General features: G+C 47.5%; 1 protein-coding gene across 4 annotated transcripts in view; it reads left to right on the plus strand.

Moving 5' to 3' along the window:
* BACH2 (BTB domain and CNC homolog 2) overlaps positions 1 to 27,189 on the plus strand; it is a 338,018-nt gene that overhangs the window by 305,174 nt on the left and 5,655 nt on the right. For all 4 annotated transcript variants that reach the window (XM_045572691.1, XM_036414119.2, XM_045572690.1 and 1 more), the window contains 2 exons: positions 12,113 to 13,765; positions 24,440 to 24,646. In XM_045572691.1, coding sequence (XP_045428647.1) covers positions 12,113 to 13,765; positions 24,440 to 24,646 — 1,860 coding nt within the window. The remainder of the gene's footprint in view (positions 1 to 12,112; positions 13,766 to 24,439; positions 24,647 to 27,189) is intronic.

The raw sequence follows: 27,189 nt of genomic DNA on the forward strand, positions 1-27,189 counted from the left end.
TGCACTGGGCCTCTAGTAAGTAATAAGTGACAATTAAAAAAAAATCTTTGTTGGTATTCATAGAAAATAAAACCTAAACTCAGGGAGGTGAAAGTTCTGTCTTTTATACCAATGCAAACCAAGGCTCAGAAGCTACCTGAGGCTCTTTGGCCCCTTGAGTGTGGCTCTTCCACAAAATACCACATGTAGTCATGCACGTACAGTGCAATTAAAACTTCATGGCCCTTGCACAGAAGTCGGTTTTCGGCCCGGGTGAGTCTATTTTGAAGAAGTGGCATTAGAACACTCAAGGGGCCAAAGAGCCACATCTGCTTTATACCAATGATGGAGCATTCACTCAGTCCAGATACTCTGTAGTCCAGATATTCAGCATCTCCCCCAACTATAGTCAAACTCAAAATCGGTTCAGAGGAGGGTACTTCGGTGTCAGGGGTGGGAATTTTCGGCTTGAGAGAAGAGCCATTAGAAGGCTCTGATGAGGGACTGAACTTCTCAGCACTAGAAACCTTAAAAAATGTTTTGTGTTTCTGGTTGAAGATCAAGTAGTTGATGGTGGGTTTGAAATGACTAGAGGGATTGATGAGGTAAAGTCAAACCTTTACTCAAAGAAATTCTGGTCTAGGAAGACCACTGATTTCCTGAATGGGGAGAGGGTCCTTTAAAATGGAAATTAGGTAATTTTTAAAATCATTTTTAAAATAGTTTTCTGTTAGAGGCAGTTTTTCAAATGAAACTGTAAACTTAGATGCAGGTTTTACTACTTTCTGGCTGGTGAGTGGGATGCTTTTCACTTTCATTTTACACTGAAAAAGGTAAAAAGTGACTACCATTCTTATACCTATTTTAGGATCTACACTTATACTGAAATTGAGTTTTCAAAAATTATTCCATGAAGTTCATTATATAATGTTTCAGAAGGGAGATTTTTCTATTTTATTATATGCTTTTAGCGTAAGTATGAAAACAGTACCTCATATTTGTATCATATGTAACTTTTGCCTGTCACTTCCCTGGGAAATATAACTATATATATATGAGTGAGAAAGTAATTAAAGCCACAGATGAAGGGGTGGTGAAATGAAGTTAAGGTATTGCTAATTCTCAGGAAAGACAGTAAATGTTTGCTTCCCCTTCTCTGCTCTCATCCACCCTGTGACAATCAGATATACACTGAGTGGCCAAATTATTATGATCTCTGAATGCATAATAATCTGGCCACTGGGTGTATATTCTATATAATAAAAGGCTAATATGCAAGTTGTCCCCCTAACCAGGAGTTCAACCAGCAGGTAGTCCGGCCAACTGCCCATGTCCCCTCCCCTGGCAGGCTAACCGGACCCCATTCATTTATGAATTCATGCACCAGGCCTCATATATATGTATATAGATAGACAGATTATTATGCCTTTAGAGATCATAATAATCTGGCCACTCAGTGTATATACCTGTGGAGCAGGTCCAGCTGATGATGCTGAGCTGACTGACATAGATGGGGACACATGCCATTCCCTCTCAACATCAGCTTTATCAGGCTGCTTTTCTACTTCGGAACAAAGCTTCGGTGCCAAGGCTCCCCATAGAGAAACGCATTTCCTCTTTCATGCAGTCCAGACTTTAAGGACTGATGCTGAGCTGATCCTGCTAATCTACCAAATTTATATGTGATAAAACACTTCCTAGGGTTTACAGGGCAACAGAGAGACTTAGCCATTATCTTCATCTTTTAAGAGAAATCTAGGCACTGATTCTAAAGAATGCAAATAATTTTTAAAATCTGCCGAAGCCGGTTTGGCTCAGTGGAAGAGCGTCGGTCTGCGGACTGAAAGGTCCCAGGTTTGATTCCGGTCAAGGGTATGTACATTGGTTGTGGGCACATCCCCGGTGGGAGGTGTGCAGGAGACAGCTGGTCGATGATTTCTCTCATCGACGTTTCTAGCTCTCTATCTCTCTCCCTTCCTCTCTGTAAATATAAATAAAATATATTAAAAAAAAAAAAAAAGCTTTGAAAAAAATTTTTAAAAATAATAATTTTTAAAATCTTTTAAAACTACAAAAGAATTTTTAAGTGTTTTTTTGTTATTGTTTTTAATCACAATGCTCATTCATTCCCAAGAGAGAGGATGAGGCATGAAACAGTAGAGATCAATGTTTCTTTCAACAAGTTATTGTGCGAAATAAAATAAGTGCCACTACCTCACCGACCAAAGTTTAACAAGGCACAAGAATCAAGTGTAAGATTCACCCTTTTTCATAGCCACGGAAGGACCACTTCCAATTGACCAGCCTCCTTTGGATGGAGCAATATAAAACTGAATATTTGAAAGGTGGGGGGGGGGGGGGGAAATGCCTGAATGTTTTAGAGAGTGTCATAAAACTCACAGTAACGTCTTTCCATAGGAAATACATTTCTTTCCTGGTTCAGTTCAGAGAAAGCAGCAACAGATGGGAAGGGGGCATGACAGTTGAACTCTGCAGTCAGGAGACTTGAGTTGAGCCCTGGCTGACCAGCCGAGTGACTTTGGGAAACTCCCGTCACCTTTCTGAGCTTTCTGGGCTTCACCTTTTGGCTTTCTTGATTGAGAAATGGATGAGGATTGAGTCAGGGAAACAGAAACCATGCCAGGTGTTTCAAAACAAGGGGATATAAAACAGGGAATTGGTTACACAGGTGTTGGGAAAGTGGAAGAACAGAAAGGGGAAGGAGAATTAACCCAGTGATTAATGACTGCAGGAAGCAGCTACCCCTGCTAGGGCAGGAGGGCACAAAAGGGACCTGTGAGCACGGAGGAGGGGGGCCGATGCCTCAGGAGCTGCATCTGTGGAGGAAATGTTCCCTTACAGGCACTCCAGCGGGAAGTCCGGAGCAGCCTCTTCCACACACACCACTGAGGGAGGGATTAAGGGTGGGAGGGAGGGAGAGAGGAAAGAAAAGAAACCTGGGCATTGCTTCTGCTTTCCTCCCACCTTCTGATCTCCCACCAGTGTCTTTTATTGGCAGAATCCAATAACATGGAGCCAGGGAGCCCCAGTTTATAAACTCCGAGCCTCAGCATTACAAGAGGAAACATGACAAGAAGGGGCATGAGGCAGAGAGACAATGAATAGTAAAAAAGCAGCTTACGAGTTTATATTGTCATATATTAAAGTTAGTAGTTGGTCACAGCTACTTAGATTTTCCTGTTTGTATTAAAATAATGCTATTTTAGTACATAGATCAGAAGGACGGATTTGGCTTTGACCTAAACAATTTTGGAATAATTTTAAAGTTTTTATTTTTTTTAAGAAGTTTGTATTTCCAGATTTAGGAGAACCTAAAAGATGTACATTCTGCAAACCCTTGAGCCAGGAGAAATTATAGGGAAAGTGTGAGTTATTGTAGGGTCCATCCTACAATAATCCCAGGAATTAATTTCAGGGAATCTCAAATCATGCCTCATGATAATGGGGACTCAGGTCAGGTCATTGTTTGCTTAACCTACCTGGTTTTCTTTTTTTTGAACTAATGCCTGTTTTCCCGAAAATAAGACAGTGTCTTATATTAATTTTTGCTCCCAAAGATGCACTAGGTCTTATTTTCAGGGGATGTCTTATTTTTCCATGAAGAAGAATACAGTACACATTTATTGTTAAATGAAAATAAAGAAAATTTATTACCTATATATGGTACGGTAGTATGGTAGTTGTCAACACAAACCAGACAAACTGTAAATCCTACAATATCAAGAATTTACTCATTTATTCAATGACAATCATGTCATCATCTTCTGGAACATCATAACAATCCAATTCCTGAATTTCCTGGTAAATTTCTTGTGACTCCATTTCTTTCAGAATCAGTGGACCAAATCTCTCATGTTTAGCCTAGGGGTGCCTTATTTTGGGGGGGATGCCTTATATTTCACTCAGAGGAAACCTGTATGTAGGTCTTATTTTTGGAGGATGTCTTATTTTCGGGGAAACACAGTATTTCAGTTCAAGATACCCATGATCCTGCCAGTCACCACCAACCTACACTGTGATCACAATAGCATGCCAGCTACCCTTTGGGGCTTAACTCAAATACTAGTAGAGTTCCATTGTTTGACCTCCACCCGAGGATGCCATCACCTCCACTGAAATCAGGGTACCGGTATCAACTGCAGAGGATAGGTAGTGTGTGTGTGTGTGTGTGTGTGTGTGTGTGTGTGTGTGTGTGTGTTGAAAGGGCCGGATTCATGAGCATATGACATGTACAATTGCACAGGGACCTGTGTTCAGAAGGATCCCGTACTTGGTTTGAGGTTCTGCTGTCATCATCTTAAAATTTGTAATAGTCCCTGAACAGCACATATGTTCACTTTGTAGCCAATCTTGGTGTTAGGGCAGAGGAGGGCACTTATGACCAGAGGCCCCGGAGAGGCCTCACTGAGAAAGCTGCATTTGAGGAAGAGCCTGAAGGAGATAAAGGAGCAGCCATGACTTCCTTTAACTTTTTCTGATGAACTTAAACTTGGCCTTCAAGATTCGGGGCAAAGACCACCTCCTCTAGAAAGACTTACCCGTATTTTCCGGCGTATAAGACGACGTTTGAAACGAAAAATAGTCAACCGAAAATCAGGGGCAAAAGACCAAAATTGCACAAAAATTACCTGCAGATCTTGACGGCAAAGTAAGTCTTTTCTTTGAAGTGGGGGGGGGGGAGTCTTATTCAGCGAATATAGGCCTAAACCTATGTTTTAACTGTAAAATTAGGGGGGTCATCTTATACGCCGGAAAATACAGTACGCTGATACCTCTAGTAGCTACGCTGATACCCCCAGCACGTCCTTCCTTAGTGCCCTGCAAATACCTGTAACACACTCAGGTTCCATTGTAGACATTTGTATTGAACGTTTGTCTCCCTGGTCACCCTCTTAGCTCCGTGGAGAGAGAGACTATATAATACTTTAGTTTTCTTTGTAACAACAGCTGTAGTAATAGTTGTCACTCAATGCCAGACCCTGTTCCAAAGGTTTCACTACAAGGCAGGCACTGCTGGTGTCCCTGTCTTATAGTCGGAGAACCTTAAGCACAGAAAGGTTAAGTCACAGCCCAAGTTACACAGCTGGTACACAGTGGGCCTGGAATTTGAACTTAAGAAAGCTGGTTCCCCAGACCTCACACAGTACTCGGTGAGTGCCTGATACATTGTTGATAAATGACTGGATGAGTAAGCGGAAAAATAGGAACTAAATGACCAAGAGCTTTGTTGAAATAATTAAATTAATTTGGCCAGTATGTCCTGAGCATAGTATGCTTGTATAGCTTGCTGCTTTGGGGAGATGAGTGTGATAATATGGGTATAAATCATAGGAAATTCAGATTAGAAGTGACAGCTCATTGCTAATTCGGTCTTCATCCTACTGAATGGGATGCAGTGCAGTGTAGGAGTAGGAAGGAAGAGTGAGTTGTCACCTGTGTTTTCTTTATCTCACATGTGCCTTGCTGTGCAGAACTCAACCGAGAGGGGTGGTCAGTGGCTACAGTGTTTTCAAAAGCTCATCAGTACCTGTTTTGTGTGGCTCAGGGGTTGAGCATTGACCTATGAATCATGAAGTCACAGTTCGATTCCTGATCAGGGCACATGCCCAGGTTTCAGGCTCAATCCCCAGTGGGGAAGGTTCAGGAGACAGCCAATTGATGCTTCTCTCTCATCATCGATGTTTCTATCTCTCCCTCCTTCTTCCTCTCTGAAATTAATAATAAATATTATAATAATGATAAGCCGGTGTGGGAGAGATCCAGCTTCATCAGGGAATGTGCATGGTATTGCTGAGGGTAAAGCGTTCTCCGTCGTGTAAGGATGTAATTAAGGGATCTTGAGTGTGTATCCTCTCTCCTGGGAGCAGCCACCAGATCTCCTGATTTGTCGAGTCAGCCGTCTACAGCTGGCTCAATGCTGCGGCCCTGTGTTTACACTGCCGGAACCAACTGAGGAGATCTTAATCACATGGCTTAAGAAGAGAATGCTGTTCCAAGCCTCATAAAAATTTCCAAAGCCTGATCTCTGAATAGTCCAGAAAGATGAGACTTAGAAGTTCCCTTTCATAAGCTCTGTCCAGCAGCAAACTGGGCACCTCCTGAGAATGAGTGCCCCAGCTCTGCCAACAGCACCCACACCAGTGCCCCCTGCCAGTTCAGTTTTCATCAGTTCGTCTTCCTTCCATCAACAGCATGAAGATGATACTTCACAGCCCAGGGAAATACAGGATTAGGGTCACCATTTCTCTGAGTCAGATTTTCAACACATTAGCAGCATGTGGACTCACACCATTGTGCTTTGACTTTGGTAGTCTGACCTGACTTTTTGCAGGCCTAAAACCTGAAGGTCAGTGCCACTTGCCTTGTGTATGCCGACTCCCAGATGAGGGCATTGCCTCCTTGGAAGCAGCCAAGACCTCTCCTAGGTCTTAGCCCCCCATGACACTCCTTTCTACCTCCAGTGTGTGATTCAGCCTCATTTAGAGCACATTATGGAACCAAGTAGTTATTTATTTAAGAAAAAAAACACACTCTTCATCACGTTCCATTCAAAATAGTTCATTCAAAATGCAAGACTGTTCTCCCAAGTTGTCACTAATAGTGTATTTTGCATTTGTTTATCATGCCTCTAAGGCCATTCCTGACTAGTGAATTTTTACCCTAGATACGTCTGCTTCTCTTAGAACAGTGGAACACAGTCCATTAACATCAGTGGGATAAAACTAGTGTGCTATTTTTAGTTCACTTCATTCCACTTTAACTTCCTGATCATTACCTTTTTAAATAACATTTTTATGGGTCATTAGTTTTGTGGAAGATTCTCCACCACCCATCCCTTCTTATTTTTTCCCATTAGCAGAGCCTTGAGAAAGAAAGAAAAAAAGAAAGGAAGGAAGGAAGGAAGGAAGGAAGGAAGGAAGGAAGGAAGGAAGGAAGGAAGGAAGGAAGGAAGGAAGGGGAATAAAAGAAAAGAAAGTAAATAACAAGGCTGACATGTAGTTACAGTTTCATAAACATATATCTTATGGCTTCACATTTGCTTTATGAATATAATTGGTGACTTTAATGAGTCCTAAAAATGGAAAGATAGTGTAACCTACTCAAGATAGAACTAAACCAATATTTAGAAAGCCTCTGGCTGTAGGTGTGTGATGGGCACTTGCTTTCTGTTTTGTGCACTTGGAGGTGTTACAGTTGGCCTAGGTGCACCAGAGATGGGTTCCTGGGAGGGACACCTGTGGCAGTTCAGAAGGTACCCGTGGTATCAAAGCAAGCCGTGACACAAAGAAGACATAGACAGCGGGAATTTATTGCACTCCAGGTTGTCCTGCTCACCAGTGTTCATGGGATTCCTTCTCAGTAGTTTCCTCTTCTTCTGAAGCTGCTCTGGATTTCTCAGTTTACAATTAATTACGTAATTGTGTGAGAACCCTTCCATCATTGGTTTACCTTGTGACTTAATAGTTAACTTTTTATTGTTTTAATACCTCTTCTACAAAGCTGAATTGCAGATTTAGTTAACTTTTTATTGTTTTAATACCTCTTCTACAAAGCTGAATTGCAGATTTCATGAGCATATGGCTGGGTCTTGTTCTTATCCATTCCTCACAGCTCTAGGATTGGAATCCCAGCTCTGTGAACTTGGATGAATTCCCTCACCTCTTTCTCAGTTTCTTTGACTACAAAACAAGGCAGCCCAGCAGTGTGGCTCACTTGGTTGAATGTCATTTGATGCATCAATAGGCTGCTTATTCGATTCCTGGTCAGGGCAAATGCCCAGATTGCAGGCTTGATCCCCAGTAAGAGGTATGCACGAGACAGCAGACCGATATTTCTCATGGACGTCTCTATATCTCTCTCCTTCTCCCTTCCTTTCTCTAAAATCAATAAAAAACATTTTTAAAAGGCAATCATGGTCGCCTTGCAGGGCATTATAGAAACCAGCTAGCGCAGTGATGGGCCCCAGGAGGTGCTTGGTAGAATGAGAACTTTGACTCACTAGACAGAGCCTGCACACAGAAGCTGAGCAATTGAATATGATAAAGCAGGATTAAACCTATGGTGGGAGAAGAGCCAGTTATGGACCAACTCTTGAAGTTGCATGGTGAGGGCACCATTTCCTCTGACCTTGGGCTTGGAGGACAGCGTATAGCCCTGTTTTTACTCATGACTCTTTCATGACCATCTGACGATCACTTCAAGCTCATCCTGCTCCTAAGTCCAAAAGCATTGGTGATTTGACTTGGGATGTGGAGACTGTGCTCATAGGCACCCTCATCCAACTGACATATTGAAGCATCAGCTCTTCCCAGAGTGGAGAAGCTTTTTCTAGCTCCTTGCAGCCATGAGGCAAGTGGTGACTCCCAGGACCAGTCCAGTGATCCCTGTGGGTGTCTATGACTTATTTAAGAATTGCCTTTAAAAGCAACCATAGTGGGGGTTGGTGGTGGGGCCTACTAAGACGAAGAGCATCAAAATAAAAGAGAGATGGTGATAAGAATGAGAGTATGAGGAGGTCTGTATAGAAAACACAAATAACATTGCGTTTTCCCCACTTCCAGAATAGTGAGCACATCTGCCAAAACTAAAAATGTGCATTATCCACGCAGCCTCTGGCAGATTGCCTAGGAGCAGAGCAGAGATGCTTACTTATGGAGGGTCACCCCTGCCTTGATTCTGCCATTCCTCTCTGTGGTGGAGCTATGTCACAACGAGGAACTGGCCGTGTGACATTCTCGTTGCCGTCTTTGGTTACTTATAAATACACATTCTTTGTCTTGCATCCCTTTTAAAGTTTCCTAAGAGAAATGGCAATAAGACAGTATTACATTTGTTGAATCTATTATGATATCAGCTTAGTAGACCACATAACTGTAGGTTAGATGAGTTCCTTTTTAATACTAATTCTAGGGGACTGGACAAATAAGGACTGTTGCCTGTGCTGCATGCATTGGTTAGAGTTGGTATGTTGGTTTACTCGATGCCTTGCCCTTACCAAGCAGGGTTGTCAGCTTCTGTAGTTGTATGTTACAGGCACATTTAGACTTATGACATACTCAATAATACGCAAGTTTTCTCAGGCATTTATCATGTTAGAGAGACCCCAGTTAGATGCAGAGTTACAAAGAGAAATTAAACAATCCATGAACTGAAGGAGCTTGTTGTCTTATGGTAGAAATAGACCCAATCCTATCTAATACAGAGGGAATATGCTAAATCATCATAACTCCATCACAAAGATGGCTGCACCCACAGCTGAGGCCAAGTTCTGATAAGGAGCAATCACCAGGGACCTGAGGCTACACCCTCCCCCTACCCGGCAGAGCTTGACAGGGACCTCAGGCCACACCCTCAGCCCAGTAGTACTTGGTGAGGGACCTCAAGGTGTGCTTCCCTTCCTGGTGCTTGGCTAGGGGACCTCAGGCTGCTCCCCCCCGCCCCAGCACCAGACCTCAGGCTGTGCCCTCCACCAGGTGGGGCTTGACAGGGACCCTCAGGCTGCGCCTCCTGCCCCCGTACTGGGCCAGGGGACCTGAGGCTTCACCCCCCTGCCTGGCTGAGCTTGACGAGGGACCCTCCGGCCATCCTCCCCACCCGGTGGGGCTTGATGGAGGACCTCAAGACACACTCCCTGCCCCAGTCTGGGCTGGGAGACCTCAGGCCATGCCCACTATCCAGGCACCAGGCCAGGGCACCTGAGTTTGTGCCCCCTGCCCAGCAGGGCTTGACAAGGGTGGGACTGGCCAGGTCTGGATCTAGCCCAATGGGGGGATAGTGGTGGCGGCCAGGTCTGGGTCTCTAGTGATTTTGAGGTGCATGTGGAAGGGCAGGGACTTGACTCTGGGTCCCATGGTGTGCCCCAGACTCTGACAGGAGGAAGGTTTTCATATACATTTTACTAATTTTCTTTTATCTCTGAAACTTCTATTATAGAGAAAGGGCAAATAGCAATATTAAATTATTTCCTCTAATTAATTCCCTTTTAATGTGCACAAATTTCATGTACCAGGTCACTAGTTAAGTATAACAGAACTGAAATGGCAATGATTTCCCTTGTAAAAATATCATGTGGTGCTAACAATCGTGGCTTTTGTTGTATTTCTTTTTTAACCAAATATCTCAGGACTCCTTATCTGACAAGAGTTTTTTTACTTAGAATTTTATTTAAAGTCCTTCGAAATTCTTAATAATTAAAATCCCATCTAAGAAATTTCCCTTACGGAAAAGAATGCAGCGATATAAAACCAGTGCTGGCCTGGAGGATCCACATTGCCTCACTCTGGCTGTGGGGCTACGAGGGTGTGTCATTCCTTCTGTCTAGGAGGTTTGGAGAGGGCTCCCAGAGGAGCTGATGTCCGAGTTGGATCGTGAACAGCAGATATAAGTCCTCGTACGAGTTTTGGCTCTGTGTGCTGTGGTGAATTTAATACATGTGGAAGTCGTTCACAAAGCTTGCCAGTTCCTCTTGCTCTACGCCTTTTCCCCTAGCAGATATTTCACTTGTACAATGGCTTCTTTTACATTACCCTGATTTGTGCATCTCAGCTTGTAGACTGCTGCCCCTCCCAGTGGGGTCAGCAGTGCTTGCAAGAACCTCAAGGATGCCTGGCTTTGCATAGACTGCAGGGGTCTTCAAACTTCTCTCATTATGAGAATCACCTGGTGGAGTTGTTAAAACACAGATTCCTGGATCCCAACTATAAGATATGCTATCAGGAAACTGTGTTTTAACACCTCCACCAGGTGATTCTCATAATGAGAGAAGTTTGAAGACCCCTGGCATAGAGGGTGAGGAACCCTGCCCCACATACCAGCAAGTTTAATCTGCTTCCATCCGGAGAGAGAAAACAATTGGCCTTGGGCAATGTATTTCTAATTATCTAAGTTATTTTCTGTGTCTGTGCATAAATAGCACATTTTCAATCTGTGTAAAACACAATGGATGCGCAGCACATGACAGCAGGCTTAGCCCCCGGTTTACCAGGAAAGACAGCTGCGTGGCAAAGCTGCTGCTGATCATTAAGGAAGGACTGGCCCCTGCCCTGTGCCACTCAGCAGCTTCAGCCTTTCCAGCCACAGCCAGTTTGTTTAGTTCCATAACCCCCATCCTTTGTGGGCTGGGAGTCCATTTCCTGCGGAGAAAGAAATCCAAACACGGCTTTGGATTGTCATCATCTCCAATACCCTTGTAAGATCGGGTATGACGTGATGACTGGAAAGTCCCAACTAGAAGCCGTGATGAATGAGCGAGCCGGGAGTCGCTTTTCATGTCTCCCATTACTTGAAAGACTATTTTGAAACCCTACAGGCTTTCCGTTTTGAACAAGGCCACCCTATGGGTTATGAGGTCCACAAGCAAACTGGAATGCTGTCTTTTGGCTCCCGTCAGCTGCAACCAGTGTGTCAGGGAGTCCCTGATGTAGCTGATAGATTAAATAGAGAAGGTAGACCAAACAGAGATCGGGATGGCAGGACACACACAGGAGGGAAGAGTACCCCTGCCGGCTGCTTCCACGGAGAGGGGCGGAAGAGAGCGAGAGCTGGGTGTACAAGCACCTTTAAGGATAGAGGGCGGGGCTTAGGGCACTCAGCACACACTGATTGGTGATTAGGGACCTAGGGACTTAGGAATGGGGGCTTAGGGTATTTGGCAGGTGCTGATTGGTGGTTCAGAGCTCAGGAATATCTGGCCACAGGTGGGCTTAATGTCAGTCCATAAACTGGAGGAAGGGAGGATCTATCAGTAGCAGGGCCCTCCACAGGGCCGGCTGGGAGGGACCTGAACAGGAGTCCCATTGTCACCATGCATCGCCAGGGTGTTTCATTAGTGCAAACACTGCACCCGTGGTCGTCTGGTGCAGCTACTTGACCCTGGTGATCCCCAGTGCTGTGTGCCCCTGATGCAACCGAGCAGCCGCCTGCGCGAGGCAGGCTGCTCATTATCAGACGCGGAATCGCTGCTGACCCGGGACAGATTAGCTGCTCCTTTTGCAGTCTTTGTTCTGGGACATTAGCCCCGTCTGGTTATCTGGCTTCAGTTGAGGGGTTCGGGACAATAGCGGTGCTGACGGTAACTTGAACTTCATGGCCCTTTCCCCTGTCTGTGCTACAGGTCACGGCCAGGGGCTTCGGGCCGCTGCTGCAGTTCGCCTACACCGCCAAGCTGCTGCTCAGCCGGGAGAACATCCGCGAGGTCATCCGCTGCGCCGAGTTCCTGCGCATGCACAACCTGGAGGACTCCTGCTTCAGCTTCCTGCAGACGCAGCTGCTGAACAGCGAGGATGGCCTGTTCGTGCGCCGCAAGGACGGCGCGGCCTGCCCGCGCGCCCACGAGGACCCGGAGAACTCCGAGGGAGAGGAGGAGGAGGTGGAGGAGGAAGAGGAAGAGGTGGAGACCATGGAGTCGGAGACGGCCAAGATGGCCTGCCCCAGGGACCAGGCGCGTCCACACCCGGGCAGCTTCGAGGCCATGGCCGCCGCCGCCGTCGTCCCGGGAGCACCGAAGGAAGAGGCTCTGCTGGTGCCTGAGCCCGACGGGCCCGCGGACACCAAGGAGAGCTCCGACAAGGACGCCTTGACGCAGTACCCGCGATACAAAAAGTACCAGCTCGCATGCACCAAGAACGTCTGCAACGCGTCATCCCACAGTCCCTCAGGGTTTGCAAGCACATGCAGCGAGGAGAGCTCCGGCCACAGCCTCAAGCCCGGGCTCGCCGCCGCCGCCGCCGCCGCGGGGCAGATCAAGAGCGAGCCTCCCAGCGAGGAGAACGAGGAAGAGAGCATCACGCTCTGCCTGTCCTCCGGGGACGAGCCTGAGGTCAAGGACCGAGGAGCCGGGGACGTGGAGATGGACCGCAAGCAGCCCAGCCCCGCGCCCGCGCCCCCCTCGGGCGCCGCCTGCCTGGAGAGGTCCAGGACCCTGGTGGCCTCGCCCTCCTGCCTGAGGTCTCTGTTCGGCGCAACAAAAAGTGCCGCCGAGCTGTCTGGCCTGCCCGGCACGTCTCAGCAGCACTTTGCCAGGAGTTCCGCGTGCCCTTTCGACAAGGGCATCACTCAGGGTGACCTTAAAACTGACTACGCCCCCTTCGCGGGGGGCTACGGACAGGCCCACATGGGCCAGAAGGATGCGTCCGGCCTCCCGCTGGGGTCGCCCCTCAAGGGCCCCGGGGTGGAGGCGCTCTGTAAGCAGGAAGGAGAGCTGGACCGGAGAAGTGTCATCTTCTCCTCGAGCGCTTGTGACCCAGTGAGCAGCACTTCGGTGCATTCGTATTCCGGGGTAAGCAGTCTGGACAAAGACCTCTCCGAGCCGCCGGTGCCAAAGGGTCTGTGGGTAGGGGCCGGCCAGTCCCTCCCCAGCTCGCAGGCCTACCCCCACGGGGGGCTGATGGCCGACCACTTGCCAGGAAGGATGCGGCCCAACACTAGCTGCCCGGTGCCAATCAAGGTCTGCCCGCGCTCGCCCCCCTTGGAGACCAGGACCAGGACTTCCAGCTCCTGCTCCTCCTACTCCTACGCGGAGGATGGGAGCGGGGGCTCGCCCTGCAGCCTCCCGCTCTGCGAGTTCTCCTCCTCACCCTGTTCCCAGGGAGCCAGATTCCTTGCCACAGAACATCAGGAGCCAGGCCTGATGGGAGATGGAATGTACAACCAAGCCCGACCCCAAATTAAATGTGAGCAGTCTTACGGAACCAACTCCAGTGACGAATCCGGATCGTTCTCGGAAGCAGACAGTGAGTCGTGTCCTGTGCAGGACAGGGGCCAGGAGGTAGGGAACCCGCCTCACTTCAAGCATGCCCCCCCCCCTCTCGCGCTCTCAGTCCTTTACCTGGACTCTCCCTGCCCCCCCCACCACCACCACCACCACCACTCACAGGGTGTTCTTATTTGCCAAGATTAAAGGTTACGGTTAAAGGGTCTTGCCTTCCCTTTTCATGGATGGTTCAAACTGGATCCAAATTAATCACTTTTGTCCTAGAAAGCGCTTGGAATTTATCTAGGTTTACTAGTCAACTAGCAGGTGCAAACTGCTTATGGAAACAAAAGCATGAAAGCATGCCGGGGCCCTTCAGACCTCCCTTGCTCCTTCCCCCTCTGCTCTGAAAAGATGCTGCACCCATCACCTTCGTCCTTGCTCCTCACCCCTTCTGTGTGAAGGGAAATATAGAAACACTTTAAAAACACACACACACACACACACACACACACAATTAAAACTAGATAAACCCACACTAAACAAGTGCTTTTCTAGCTCCCTTTACATTTTCCTTATCAACAGAAGGCCCTGGGGCCGTCCCATGTCCATAACGCTGCGGAGGGACAGCTCGCCATCCCTTCTGGGCTCATGGTCCTTGCAGAAGCGCTGTAATCAGTCGCACGTAACTTAAGAACACACCACTCCCCAGGCTCCCCACCAATGGGGAGACATTACTTTGGGGAGCCATGGAGGTGGACTGCCAGTTTCCGTCCACTCTGAACCCAAAGCACTTTGTAGATAAAAGTTGCCAGACCCCATCCATGTCTCACCAAGGCTGGGAGAGGGAGCAGGCACAGCAGCAGCCACATCGTCCACGAGACTCACGTGGCTCAGGAGAGAAAGAACAGACACCCAGTATGTTTTCCCCTCCCCCCGTGACCTCAGGGGCCCCTGGGAAGAGAGGAGGGAGTCTGTGCCACAATCTGGCACTGCCTAACCGGTTGATAAGGAGCCAGCCTGAGTCTGCCACCTCACTCAGAGCTAGAGTGAGCCAGTCCAGGGAGAAGTCCCTCTTCAGAGCTGCTCATTCAGAAAACACAGAAGGAGGCAGAGCATGGTCCTCAGGAGGCCTGCGCTCCCTGGATGCCAGCCTCTGGTCAAGCAGGGATGCTAACCCAGCTGAGGCAGCGGGAATGCCACGCGGGTGAGGTGGCTTTTCACAGAGCCACGTGCTGTCCCTGCAAGCTTGGCGAGAAGCACCCGAGGCTTTAGTTCGGGCATGTTCTGAAAATGGATTCCAAAGCCCTCGGTGCCAACCGCAGAAATAACCTGGGGTCACTGCCTTGTTTTGCTGGATAGCCCTCTGTTTATTTTGCCCGGGGGGCGGGGGGAGGGGGGGTGGGGGGGGATGGAGAAAGGCTTCAATTGAGTTAAGGGAAACTTGAATGGGAACTATTTCTACTCACTGTATCCTATCCCCTAAGGTTTGGGTGGGGGCTTGCGCCAAGCCAGAGGCATATCTGTCTGTGTCTCTAGCCTGAGAGGACGGAAGTCTTGTGGTAACGGCCAGAGGTGGTGCTCTCTCTCCCCTCGCTCACTCCTTTCCCTCCCGTCACTTCTGTGAGGTTGTCGTCTTTCCCCCTGAAGCTTTCCATAAGCGCCCCCGATGCAGAGGCCTCGTCCCTGGGTCTGGTTTGTCCACAGAGTGGTTTAATCTCCCAAAAAAAAAGCAATAAGCCTCCAAATCTTTGGGGGTTTTTTTGTCCCTCCCTCAGGAGGAGCCCTGCCGTCAGGCTACACGGGCTGTGTTTTTATGACATTTGCACATGCTCACTGAACTGTCAGTTTCAGATAAAGCTCTGGGATTTCTCTACTATCTCAAAAAAGAGCTGAAAGCCACTTCTTGGAACGAAATGCCACCAACAAGAGCCCATGGTTTTCCTTATGTTTGGGCCGTATCTTTCGTCTGCCTTAGAGCTTTTCGGTTCTCCACGAATCAGTTTAAAGGAGGATTCATTCAACCTATAAAAATAGCCATGAGCCGAAACCGGTTTGGCTCAATGGATAGAGCATTGGACTGTGGACTAAAAGGTCCCTGGTTTGATTCTGGTCAAGGGCATGTACCTTGGTTGCGGACACATCCCCAGTAGGGAGTGTACAAGAGGCAGCTGATCGATGATTCTCTCTCATGGATGTTTCTAACTATCTATCCCTCTCTCTTCCTCTCTGTAAAAAATCAATAAAAAGAAAAATTTCTTTTAAATAGCCATGAACAGGACTAGTCTCCCCTTGAAAAATGCCACTGCTTTAAGAAATACTTCATGTTTACTTATTTTTAATTGGGGTTTTTGCATATCTAAACAGTGGAAGAAGTGACATTTATCAAAGTTCGGTGCCATTTCAGAAATCATACTTCGCCCCTCTTGGTGTATTACCTTTAGGACAGGACCAGTACAGGAAAGCTAAGGTTCTTCCCAGTTTCACATGTTAGTTTTCCTAGAGTAGAGGAGATTAGGTTTTCCAAGAACTGGTTCAGGAACGCATCATCATGCTCCTCTTTGAGTTCGTAACTTGCTTACGGGAGTTTCTTTGAACCCGGTGGGAGTGTGGTGCCCTGTCATGACACTGAAGGCAAATCCTTTACAACGTGAGTCATACCTCGTTTCCCTGCACTGATCCAGGAGAATCCAATGTGCACTGGGCTGATTCTGCCCCAGTCTGCTCTTGTGTAAGGTGCAGGTAACTTCTCTTCCAAGTAACTTCTCTCCCAAGGAGAGATCAGAGTCAGAAGCCAGAAAGAGTTCTCACCTCAGCCAGGCGCCTGCCTGTCCAGTACTGCAGCTCAGCTCTGTGAGGAGCAAAAGAGGTGTTAGCCTGCTTTAACACGTTCTAGCTCTGCCCTGTTAACTCTCTCAGCTCACCAGCGTTGACCTCTCTCATCCTTTCTACTGATTCCCTAGCTCTGAACAAAGCTTAAGTTAGCACAATACTATCCTTTATCCACAATCAGCTTTTTAAACTTGCTTTCTTTAAAAAATAATAATCATCATCATCATCATCAAACAGCATACCCAGTTCCTGACATACCAAATTCCCTGTGCCTACATCAACATACAAACACATATTCACGTCTCTAGAGGCTTGAGTTTTACTTTCATGGCATTTACAGTATAATTACTCGGTGACTTGCTTTTCCACCCAGCTATCTCCTGCATACATGCTGTAGGTCCATCACATGGGGCTTCTTTAGCATCCATCAGTCCCATAAACCACAATTTATTCACCTGTCTTCTCTAAACAGCCATCCCAGTGGCTTCCAATTCCCCCCCTCTTATAAACGCTGCAGTAAATGTTTTTGTGACTATATTTAGGAGTGGTGCTTTTATTTTTATGGGTTAAAGTTCCTGAAGTGGGTTACAGGTTATGCTCATTCATTACATGCTGCCTAATCCTCTCCCCAAAGGCTGCAGCAATTCCCATGTCCTTTAGCAACTTCCTCCTGTTCTTGCCAGTAGGAGTGAACGTCCTTTTGATTTTTGCCAAACAAAAAAGGATGACTGCTAATGAGGTTGACGTCTTTGTCCATTTTTTTTTCGTGTTGTCTTTAAATCAATGTATAGAATCCTTAATCCTTAACCTTTCTGATAAATGTTTTCTATATTTTTTCCAATTTTTTTTTAACTTATGGTGTCTTCTATATAAAAAAAAATTTAAGTTTTATGTAGTTGTTATCTTTTCTTTATGACTTCTGGGTTTGCTATTTACATGAAAAGTCAGTTTGGAAAATTTTTTTTCTTCCAATGATGAAAAAATGAATAGGCCATATGAAGTACAAAAGTAACACTTTGCATAACAAAGTCTTAGTTTGACTGAAAATGGGAGGCAAAGTTGGGGAGAAGGAGTATAGGGGAAAGTTTCATTTCTATGTATTTCTATAATTTTATTATGTATATCTCATACAGGTTCATTTTTAAATTAAGATGTAATTCACATACCATGAAATCCACCCTGTTAAAGTGAACAAGTCAAGGGTTTTGAGTGATTCACAAAATATTATGACTATCACCAGGACATTTTTATCACCCCTGAAAGAAACATACCCATCGGTGCCCTCCCTCAACTCAGGAAATCACTGCTCTGCTTTCTACCCCATAGATATGCCTAAGCTGAACATTTTATATCAATGAAATCTTACACTTTGTGGCCTTTTGGTCTGGCTTCTTTCATTTAACATAATGTTTTCAAGGTTTATTCTTGCCATTGATATGCCCCCCAATGTCATGTATCAGTTGCTTCATTTCTTTTTGTTGCTGAATAATATTCCACTGTGTGCATGTACCACACTTTGGTGATCCCTTCCTCAGTTTGGTGACATTGGGTTGTTACGCTTTTGGGCTATTGTCAATAATGCTGCTGTGAGCACCTGTGTGCAAGTTTTTTTGTATTAGATAGATGTGTTTTCAGTTCTCTTCGTTACATATCTGGGAGGGGAATTGCTGAATCACATGATCACTCTATTCAACCTTTCCAGGAATTATCAGAGTGTTTTCCAAGGCAACTGCATCATTTTACATCCCCACCAGCAGAGTATGAGGGATCCAGTGGCTCCACATCCTTGCCAACATTCGTTATTGTCCATCTTTTTTATGATAGCCATTCTAGTGGATCTGAAGTGGTCCAATCTTGTTTTGGTTTACAGGTTCATTTTTAATAAAATTATGGAAAAGTCACACAAATATTTTCTAGGTAGGAAGCTTCTCAGTGACACAGTTTTGTACCACAAGCATTTCTAATCCATTGTGAACTTTAGTCAGAAAATACTGGAAAGATGGACAAAAGTACTGATTAGTTGTGTTTGCTTTATTAACATGGATCATGTTAAGAGGGAGCAAGTATGTGAGTGTGTGTGTATCCTTGTGTGTTTCTATAGGAGCCAGGGGCCGGGAAAAATGAGGCCTAGCACCAGCACTGACACAGAATCACCCAGATGAGCTGGTCTGGCTCTGACTCTCCCGCCCAAATGCTGACTTCCAGACACACGTTATTCGTAAAATGTTTACAGTTGCTCTAGTGGATTATTGAATCAGGCATCTTTTTTTCACATGTCTGTAATTGATCCGCCTAATCAAAAGAAGGCCTTGCTGGGCAGCATAGATGGCAGCCGTATTTCTAACTAAAACACATCCTTGTGTGATGTCTAGAAAGCTGTGCTTAGCATCTGGAATTTCAAAGCATACGGGATGTCTAGAGTAAGGAACCATGTGACAAAGAAAAATAGAGCTAATACACAGAAGTGACAATATTATTATTAACAATATGTCAGATCTATAAGGCAATTCCAACTTTTCAAAGCACTTTCCCCACCGCCTATCCAATTTTAGTCTTTGCAGCAGTCCTGTAAGACGAGCAGGGCATATGTTGTCTCTGACTCACAGACCGCACAGAACTTCAGGACAGAGAGCAGGGGAGACTTGCCTGCAGTCACCTGGCTAATTGATTGCAGCGTCACAACTGAATCCCAGGTGTCCTGCGTTTGCCCATGAGACTCTAGGGTAAAAGGACAGTTGTTCAGGAAACATTTCTTAGTCTGGGAGGGAGATGTTGCCATTGGCATCTGCCCAGCGCCGAGCTGACTGTCCCCATGCCAGCAGCACTGGCGTCATTAGCCCCGGTGGGCACCTTGCTTCCTCCCCGACAACTCCCAGAGATCTGGGGTCTTGTAAGAGCGTAGGTGGTAGACGCATTGCAGAGCTGGATACTGTTAGTAGGATCGACTCCTGTGCCTTCTACTCGACTTCTGGTACTGAAACCGAAAAAGCAGATAGCAAAAAAGACTCACACTCCAGCTTCCACTGGGATTTCTAGAGGAAATAGATGCTTGTTTTTGGCTTTTTCTACAACATTTTACCTCCGTCCTTCTCCAATAGCCCCCATCCAGCCACCCAGAAACACCAGGCACATGAGATGTGTTAAGAGACACAGGAGGTGATGACAACCCGTCTCATTAAAACCCCGTAAAATATTCAGAGGAAACAAGATCACAGGGAAGTCCACCAATGCAAGAGTGTTACTGTTTGGGGAGGGGAATCTTTCCCCCTTCTTTTGTCTCATATTTGAACTTTCTGTAAGAAGTTACATTTCTCATATAATTTATTTTTTTAAATATATTTTATCGATTTTTTTACAGAGAGGAAGGGACAGGGATAGAGAGTTAGAAACATCAACGAGAAAGAAACATGCATCAGCTGCCTCCTGCACACCCGCTACCGGGGATGTGCCCACAACCAAGATACATGCCCTTGACCGGAATTGAACCTGGGACCCTTCAGTCCATAGGCCGACACTCTATCCACTGAGCCAAACCGGTTAGGGATTCCTATTACTTCTTAAATGATACTTTTTATATGCGAGGGAGGGCTCTAGAAGCTGGGCAGCTGCTTGCAGGGGAGGGGCGTGGAGCCGCTCACTAGTGTTCAGTGAGAAGGTCGCACTGGCACCCCCTGGCCAGGCCCATGATTTCATTCACCCTCCAGAAGTCACCCGGCATTCTCCCACCCTTTGCCAGCCTCTGGGGCCAGAGGTTCCTCGGCACACGGCAGGGCCACTCATTCCCCTGACTGATCGGGAGCTGGGGCCCCAGAGGGTCTCACCCTCCTCTGGCCACTGCTGAGCCAGGCAGTGCAGAAGCTGAGCTGAAAGACCTCTGTCCTGTTCCTCCCATCGTGCTAAGAAGGAACCTAAGGCCAGGTCAAGCCAACGGGGGCAGACCATGCACACTGAGGAACTGGCTGGCTCCAGTGCCACAGGCCCTGGGCTTGCTGACACTCAGAGTCTCTACTGAGAACCAAAGCTCTGGTGGCTCTTACACGGCCCCAAGCCTGAAGAGGAATCAGGGCCCTCGATCCCATGGAAAAGCCGCAGGAGGGCCCTTCCCCTCCTGTGCAGCCTGCTCAGCCTCCTGTGCTTAGTCTCATATGCCGTGGCTGACAGTGTAGCTGCAAGGCCGGTCATTCGGACAGGGGCCGGCGGTAGTGGGCAGGACCCTCATCTTGTCTGGTTGGGTGTTTTTGCACTACCCGCGGAGTCCAGTGAATGAAAGCCAAACCACTGCTGAGAAGTTAAATCTCGGAGGAATACGTGTGAGGAAGAATAATAAATAAGATGGGAAGTCCTATTAGGCCTGTTTGGGTTGTAAGAACTCTCAGGAGGAAAGGGAGAGGGCCTCAGCCTCCTCGGTGTGTTTCGGCGTATCCAAAGGCCAGGTAGCATTGGTGGACTTTGGAGCCCCATTTGAAGAGTGCTGGGGTGCCTGCGAGCTTGAGAATGGGGTGTTCCCTCAGCTCCATGAGGGGTCTGTGCCCGCTCTTCATCTCGGGGGACCATGCCCCTTGGCTTGGAGCTCACATCTCTGACCATAACAAGCAGCCGCGGTGAGTGACCAGGGAGCCTCTCAAGAACACCTCTGGTGTTGGTGGAAATTCTCCCTCACTATAGGGGAAACAGCGCCTTTTAAAAAGAAACAAGAGTGTTTGCGTTTTGCTTTGTCGCTTTCCCCCCCTCCCCCCCCTCACATTGAAGAAAGTCTATGGCTGGCTATTTTCTTTTCCTTTGACCTCTTTAAAAAGCAACTGGCCTTGCAACAGCTCTGCTGAAATTTTATATGGCCTTTTGCTTCAAGGACTTTGAAACGAGCATTGTTGATTTTTCTTCTTTCCTGTCAACCTCTGTCCTATTTCCCTAGTTTTTTATATCCACTGCCTGGATGCTTCTGAGTGTAGTATAACTCTCGCTACAGAAGCCCTTCTGCCTTTCCCTGTGGCCTGAACTATAGGTATATTTTCTTTCTGAAAATCGGTAAACACGATTGAGAACAGAAGCAGAACGGCTTTGTGGCCGGCAGGAGGGGAGGCTCCATCCAGGCCCCAAACTGCTGCCACCTCTGCTGTGCAAACAAGCCTTCTGCCTGGTGTGGAAACATCCGTGTCCCCGCACACAGACCTCTGTGTTATTTAGGCACCGTCCAGGATCTGAGTGTCTGTTTGTCATCCAAAGGGTATGAAAGGGAAATCAAACATGCTTTCATATCAGTATAAGCCTTGTGCAAACACAGCCCCATGGACAAAGCCCTTTCCCGGGCCCGTAACAAGGAGCTGTTTGTCCTGGCTGCCCGTCTTCAGCAGACGGAGCGGGGATGAGCGGAGAGTGGTGCAATGTGTGTCGTTGTGATTTTGTTCTCTCGGGCCAAGAAAGTGTCATAGGTGCCAGGGGGCAGAGTTCACCATGTGCAAGTCGAATCACAGCGCTCACTGGCAGCCTTCGGCAGATGCCGCGTCCGGTGGGCTCAGAGCAGCAGAGAAACCTGACAAAGCAGTTGCACCCAGCCGTGGAAAAGCCACATGATCGTTTGTGATTGCCTTTGTGCTCGGGAATTCTCTAGTCACAGAAGCCAGGATCTGGGGCTCCTGTCCGCCTGCATCCGATGTAACCAAAGATAAAGCTTGAGCTCGGGACAAAATGTCTTCATCGCCCTCCCCTCAGCAACGCAGACATAATACTGCACCTTCTGAACACTAGCAAGGGCTTGGTTTCCTCATCCGAAATCATTTTGATCAGTGAAACTCAGGTTTAATTGACCTATTTTTCTGATTCCTCAGTTTCGTTCGAGTCCAAAACAATAGCCACATGTGGCTGTTGAGACCCAGATTTGTGGCTACTTTATGACACGTTGTGGGTGTCATATACACCTCGGATTTTGAAAATTTAGTGCCTCCCTGTCCTAGCCAGCTTGGAATAGAGCGTTGTCCTTCAGACTGAAGGGTCCCAGATTCGATACCGGCCAAGGACACACACGTGCAGGAGAAAGCTGATGAATGATTCTCTCTCATCGTTAATGGTCCTACCTCTCTCTCCTTCTCCCTTCCTCTCTGAAATCAATAAAGAAATATTTAAAAAAAAAAGAAAGGGAGGAAGGAAGGAAGGAAGGAAGGAAGGAAGGAAGGAAGGAAGGAAGAAAGAAAGAAAATGTAGTGTCTTCCATCCAAAAAAGTAAAATATCACAGTAATTTTCTGTTAGTTACATGTTGAAATATTTTGGCTCTTATGGTTTCATTCAGTGTTTTATTAGAATTAATTTCGCCTGTTTTCATCTCTTTGAATTATTGTAATCAGGGGCTACTAGCAAACCTAGGATCACAGATGCAGCGGGCATTGTTTGCATTGGACAGCGCTGGGCTGGCGCTTGAAGGAAGTGCAGGTGCCTAGCGCCATCTGCTGGTCTTCTACAGCAAACTCTAGTGGAAGCAAGCGCGAAGCAGTCTGGGCTGGGAAACTCTCCCGGCAGAACAAGGTGCTGCCTTCCTTTTCTAGGGGCTTCTTACACAGAAGCAGAACGGAATCCCAAAGACCGTACTAGGGTCTTCATGAAGGATCTTGGGGAGGGTAGTGTCCAACTGCCGGAAGCTGCAGGCCCGTGTTTACCTCATGAGTGCTGAGGAGACTCTAGAAGGCCGTGGTTCTTAAGTGCTGCAGACCGTCACAGACAAGGTTGTACCCAAGCATTTCACAATAGGAGGAGGACACAGACCCATCCCTCAAGAGATGGGAGTCTCCTCTTTGAATAATGCTGATTGGCTTTGATGTGTCAAGAGTTTGAAAGTGAGGATCTTGCTGATAGTAAGATCTGCCTCGGGGAGGAAAGGGGGAGGCCACACGGTCAGAAAATCGACGTCCTGGATGGCTCATTCCTGTGACTGGCAAGGCGATGCTGGTTGTTGGCCGGAGGCGTCAGGTCTTCTCCACGTGGGCCTCTCCACAGGGCGTAGCTGGTTCCCTCCACAGAGAGCCATCGAGGAGGCCTCAGCGGAAGCGGCAGCACCTTTGATGGCCTGACCTGCGAAGTTACACCGTCGCTCCTGCCGCCCTGTGTTGGTTGAGGCAGGAACGTGCATCCTCTCGACAGAAGGAGGTCAATGTCACGTTGTAAAAGAAAAAGTGAGGTGGGGTGGCCGTTGCCTTTTGGAAAATACAATCCGCCCAAGAGCCTAACACCTGAGGAGCACTGGAAGCCTAAAAGGCAGGGCCCATTTTCCAGATGGAGCACACTGAGGTTTAGAGAAGTGGAGTGACTTGTCTGAGGTCTGCATCGGGTAGGAATGACAAAAGTCCGGCTCTAACTCCTTGTCCATGCTGGAATAGCCTATCCGATAATAAGCCCTGTCTTCCTTATGCCATGGTGACTGAGCGTCACGCCGATGGTTCCATCTTTCCAGCATCGTCAGGGTGTGTGGTGCTCCCTTCATTCGAGGGTTTCGGACCATGAGTTTAGATGGTCTCTTTCTATACAGAGTCGTTTTATTGAGTTGAGGCTCAATGGAAGGTTTCCGCCAGCTAGAGAATCCTTCTTACCGCAGTGCTGTAGCAATGAAAACGTTCAGGTGTCCCAGTGTTTCCCATGCTGCCTGCTTCAAAAGTCTCAGGGATGATAAGCACCGTGAAATCTGTGTGATCACACTCTGTTTGATTATCTGAACATTACATCGTATTTATACTTGAAGCAAGAAGGGATTAATCACAGCTTGCTTTCAGTAGTTCCCATATTACCTGGTCATCTTAAAAAGAAGGATTTTTTTTTTTTTTTTTTTTTTTTTTTTTTTTTTTTTTTTTTTGCCATGCTTTGATGTTCTACCTGCCAGAAGGAAAACTAAAAATCCAGCTGCCATAATCATCGTTTGTTATTCTTGGTTCCAGGTCAAACTCCCCTTTCCTGTAGATCAAATCACAGATCTTCCGAGGAACGACTTCCAGATGATGATCAAGATGCACAAGCTGACCTCAGAGCAGTTGGAGTTCATTCACGACGTCCGGCGACGCAGCAAGAACCGCATCGCGGCCCAGCGCTGCCGCAAGAGGAAGCTGGACTGCATTCAGAACTTAGAATGTGAAATCCGCAAACTGGTGAGTCGGCCCTCTCATTGCTCCCTGCGCCCTGGAGAGGCCGGACGGGTGCAAAGTTACAGCAGGGACAGCTGGAGGAGCTGGGGTAAAGGCCGCCATTCAGGGGAGTTTGAGTTCATTTGTAAACAAGTTTCTCAGCAGAAATAATAGCTTTATATCCGCAACGGGTGTGTCTGTGAGGGCGAGTAATCACGCGTCGTCGATATTTTATAGAGAGATAGTTCTTTCCGATTTTCCATTCAACGTGTTCTCATAGCTGGCATTTGTCCCAGGCCTGTGTGGACCAGGTATTATTCTGAAGTATTTCTGCAGGTTAATCCTCACAGCATCCCTACGACTTAGATACTATTTTATCTCCATTCCCAGAGGCAGAAAGGAGAGTGCAGAGGGGTTAGGTCACTCCCCACTACGTGGCATAACTTGGCTGCCCGCCCAGTTATCTGATTCCAAATCTTGCTTTTTCTCCTGCCTCCCACAGGCAAGTGGGTTAGCGGAAGGACGCCTGCCTCCTGAGACGCAGCTCAGCTGCTGAAGCCCTTCCCTGTCCCAGGGTCCTTGATTTTGCAATTCCACCTCCACGTGATTATCACATCCTCCCTGTGCCTTAGAGTATTTTGTCTCAGGGAACAAGCTCCCATCCCCCAGAACTCTGTGCCCCTTCTTCTTGAGACACAACCTTAAGCTACAGGAAATAGATCCAGGTGGCCTCACTCCCCACCAGCTTTGCGGGCAACCAGTGCAACCTCATTCAGCTGGACCTTTCTGCTGGCCAAATCCTGAGTGTGTGTCAGGGAGGAAGAGGGAGGCCACACAGTGAGGCCATGGTCTGCCTTTGGGTCTTCAGGCTGCACGCAGCAATTCTTTGCCTCCTGGTAAGCCATCGTCCTAAAGAGAACCTAAGAGCCAGGCATTTGAAAAGCATGAATAAATGTTACCAGTTATTTCTTAAGACTTCACTTTTTATATGTATATTTTTTTTATTGATTTCAGAGAGAGGAGAGAGGGGGAGATAGAAATATCAATGCGGAGAGAGAATATTGATCGGCTGCCTCCTGGGGATTGAGCCTGCACCCCAGGCATGTGCCCTGACAGGGAATCGAACCATGACCTCCTGGTTCATAGGTCAATGCTCAACCACTGAGCCACACTGGCAGGGCAATGTTATGGGTTAGTACAATAGTCCTGGACCTCAGAGTCTTTTTTATTATTTAATTAACACCCACCAAGCAGAGAAAACCTGCCTATCTTCACTGGCTCCTGTCACCTACAAATGAAGCCCACACTCCTCAGCGGGACAGCTGGTGCTCTCCATGATTCAGTCTGTCTTGCTCTCCAGCACCCTTCCACTCTCTGCCTGCAACTTGACCCTTAGCAAAATCAAACTGTCTGATTTGGCTTCTTACCCAACATCTCCTACTCTTTATATTATACTTCTGTGCTTGTGCCTCTGTTGTTTCCCCTCCACCTCGGACATCCCCCTGTTTATCTTCAGTCACTCTGCCCTTGCTCTTTAAGGCACAGGTAACGTCCCTCTCTCCAGGAAGGCCCTTTCCTGAGCCTCTGTGAGGCTGGCCCCTGCCCCTGGAGCCAGCCTAACCTCTGGCTCTGTGCTTGTCACATTAGTAGTCGTGCATTGTCTGTGTGTGTCTGCCGCCCCAGCCCCTTGCCCGAGCCTGTAGGTTCCATGCAACAAGGACAGATCAGTGATCATCTCTGAGTGTCCAGGACAGACCCATGGACACCCCTCAGGAAATGTCCGTTGACCTAAAATTGCTAGTGGGTCGTAGGATTATGAATTACGTCTTTGTTTCAGATTTTCTATAATGTCTTAAGCACAGCAAAACGTTTTTAATGTAAGCTAAGCCCCACATGGCTGCTGGTGAGTGTGGGTCTTCTGAAAGCCCACTGGGCTTCGGGGGGGGGGGGGGGGGGACCGGGCCAGGATGGGCCACGGGTGCCAGACGGCAAGGTCCTAGGCCCCGGTCTGCAGGAATGCCGGCCTCCACTCTCCTTCGGGCGACAGGCTAACTCCAACCGCCCATGTTACAGAAATGCCCAGTTTTTGTCCTTAGCATTCTTCCCCATGCGACTGTGTGATATGCACAGATAGTAAGTCTACGCCACACACCGGGCAGACATCTAAAGCTCTTGCTAATATTGTTCAGTTGGGAAGCCAAGAGGGCATCTGGTTCTCCCCCCGCCACACACACCCCCCACCACCACCACCACCACCACTTTTTTGGAAACCCCTTAAGTAACATGCGGCATTTCACCACCGAATGAGTTTCACATGCTCGTCCGTGAACAGCTAGCTGTGCCCGAGAGCTTCCTGCTTTCAACCAAGTCTTGATGTGTGCAGTGAGCCAAATCACTGGCGCACGAAGGGTTTCATCCTCCTCACCCCAGAAAGTGGCCCCGGACATCTTGCAGGTCAGCGGATGCGGAGGGGTCAGTGGTGTGGCCAAGATGATGGGGCAGAATTAAGATTGGATTCCCTCAGAACCCCCTCCCAGGCTGTGTGGCGTTTCCTCTTTAACAGCCTC

Source organism: Pipistrellus kuhlii, unplaced genomic scaffold (assembly GCF_014108245.1).
Source record: "Pipistrellus kuhlii isolate mPipKuh1 unplaced genomic scaffold, mPipKuh1.p scaffold_m20_p_5, whole genome shotgun sequence".
NCBI classification, from domain to species: domain Eukaryota; kingdom Metazoa; phylum Chordata; class Mammalia; order Chiroptera; family Vespertilionidae; genus Pipistrellus; species Pipistrellus kuhlii.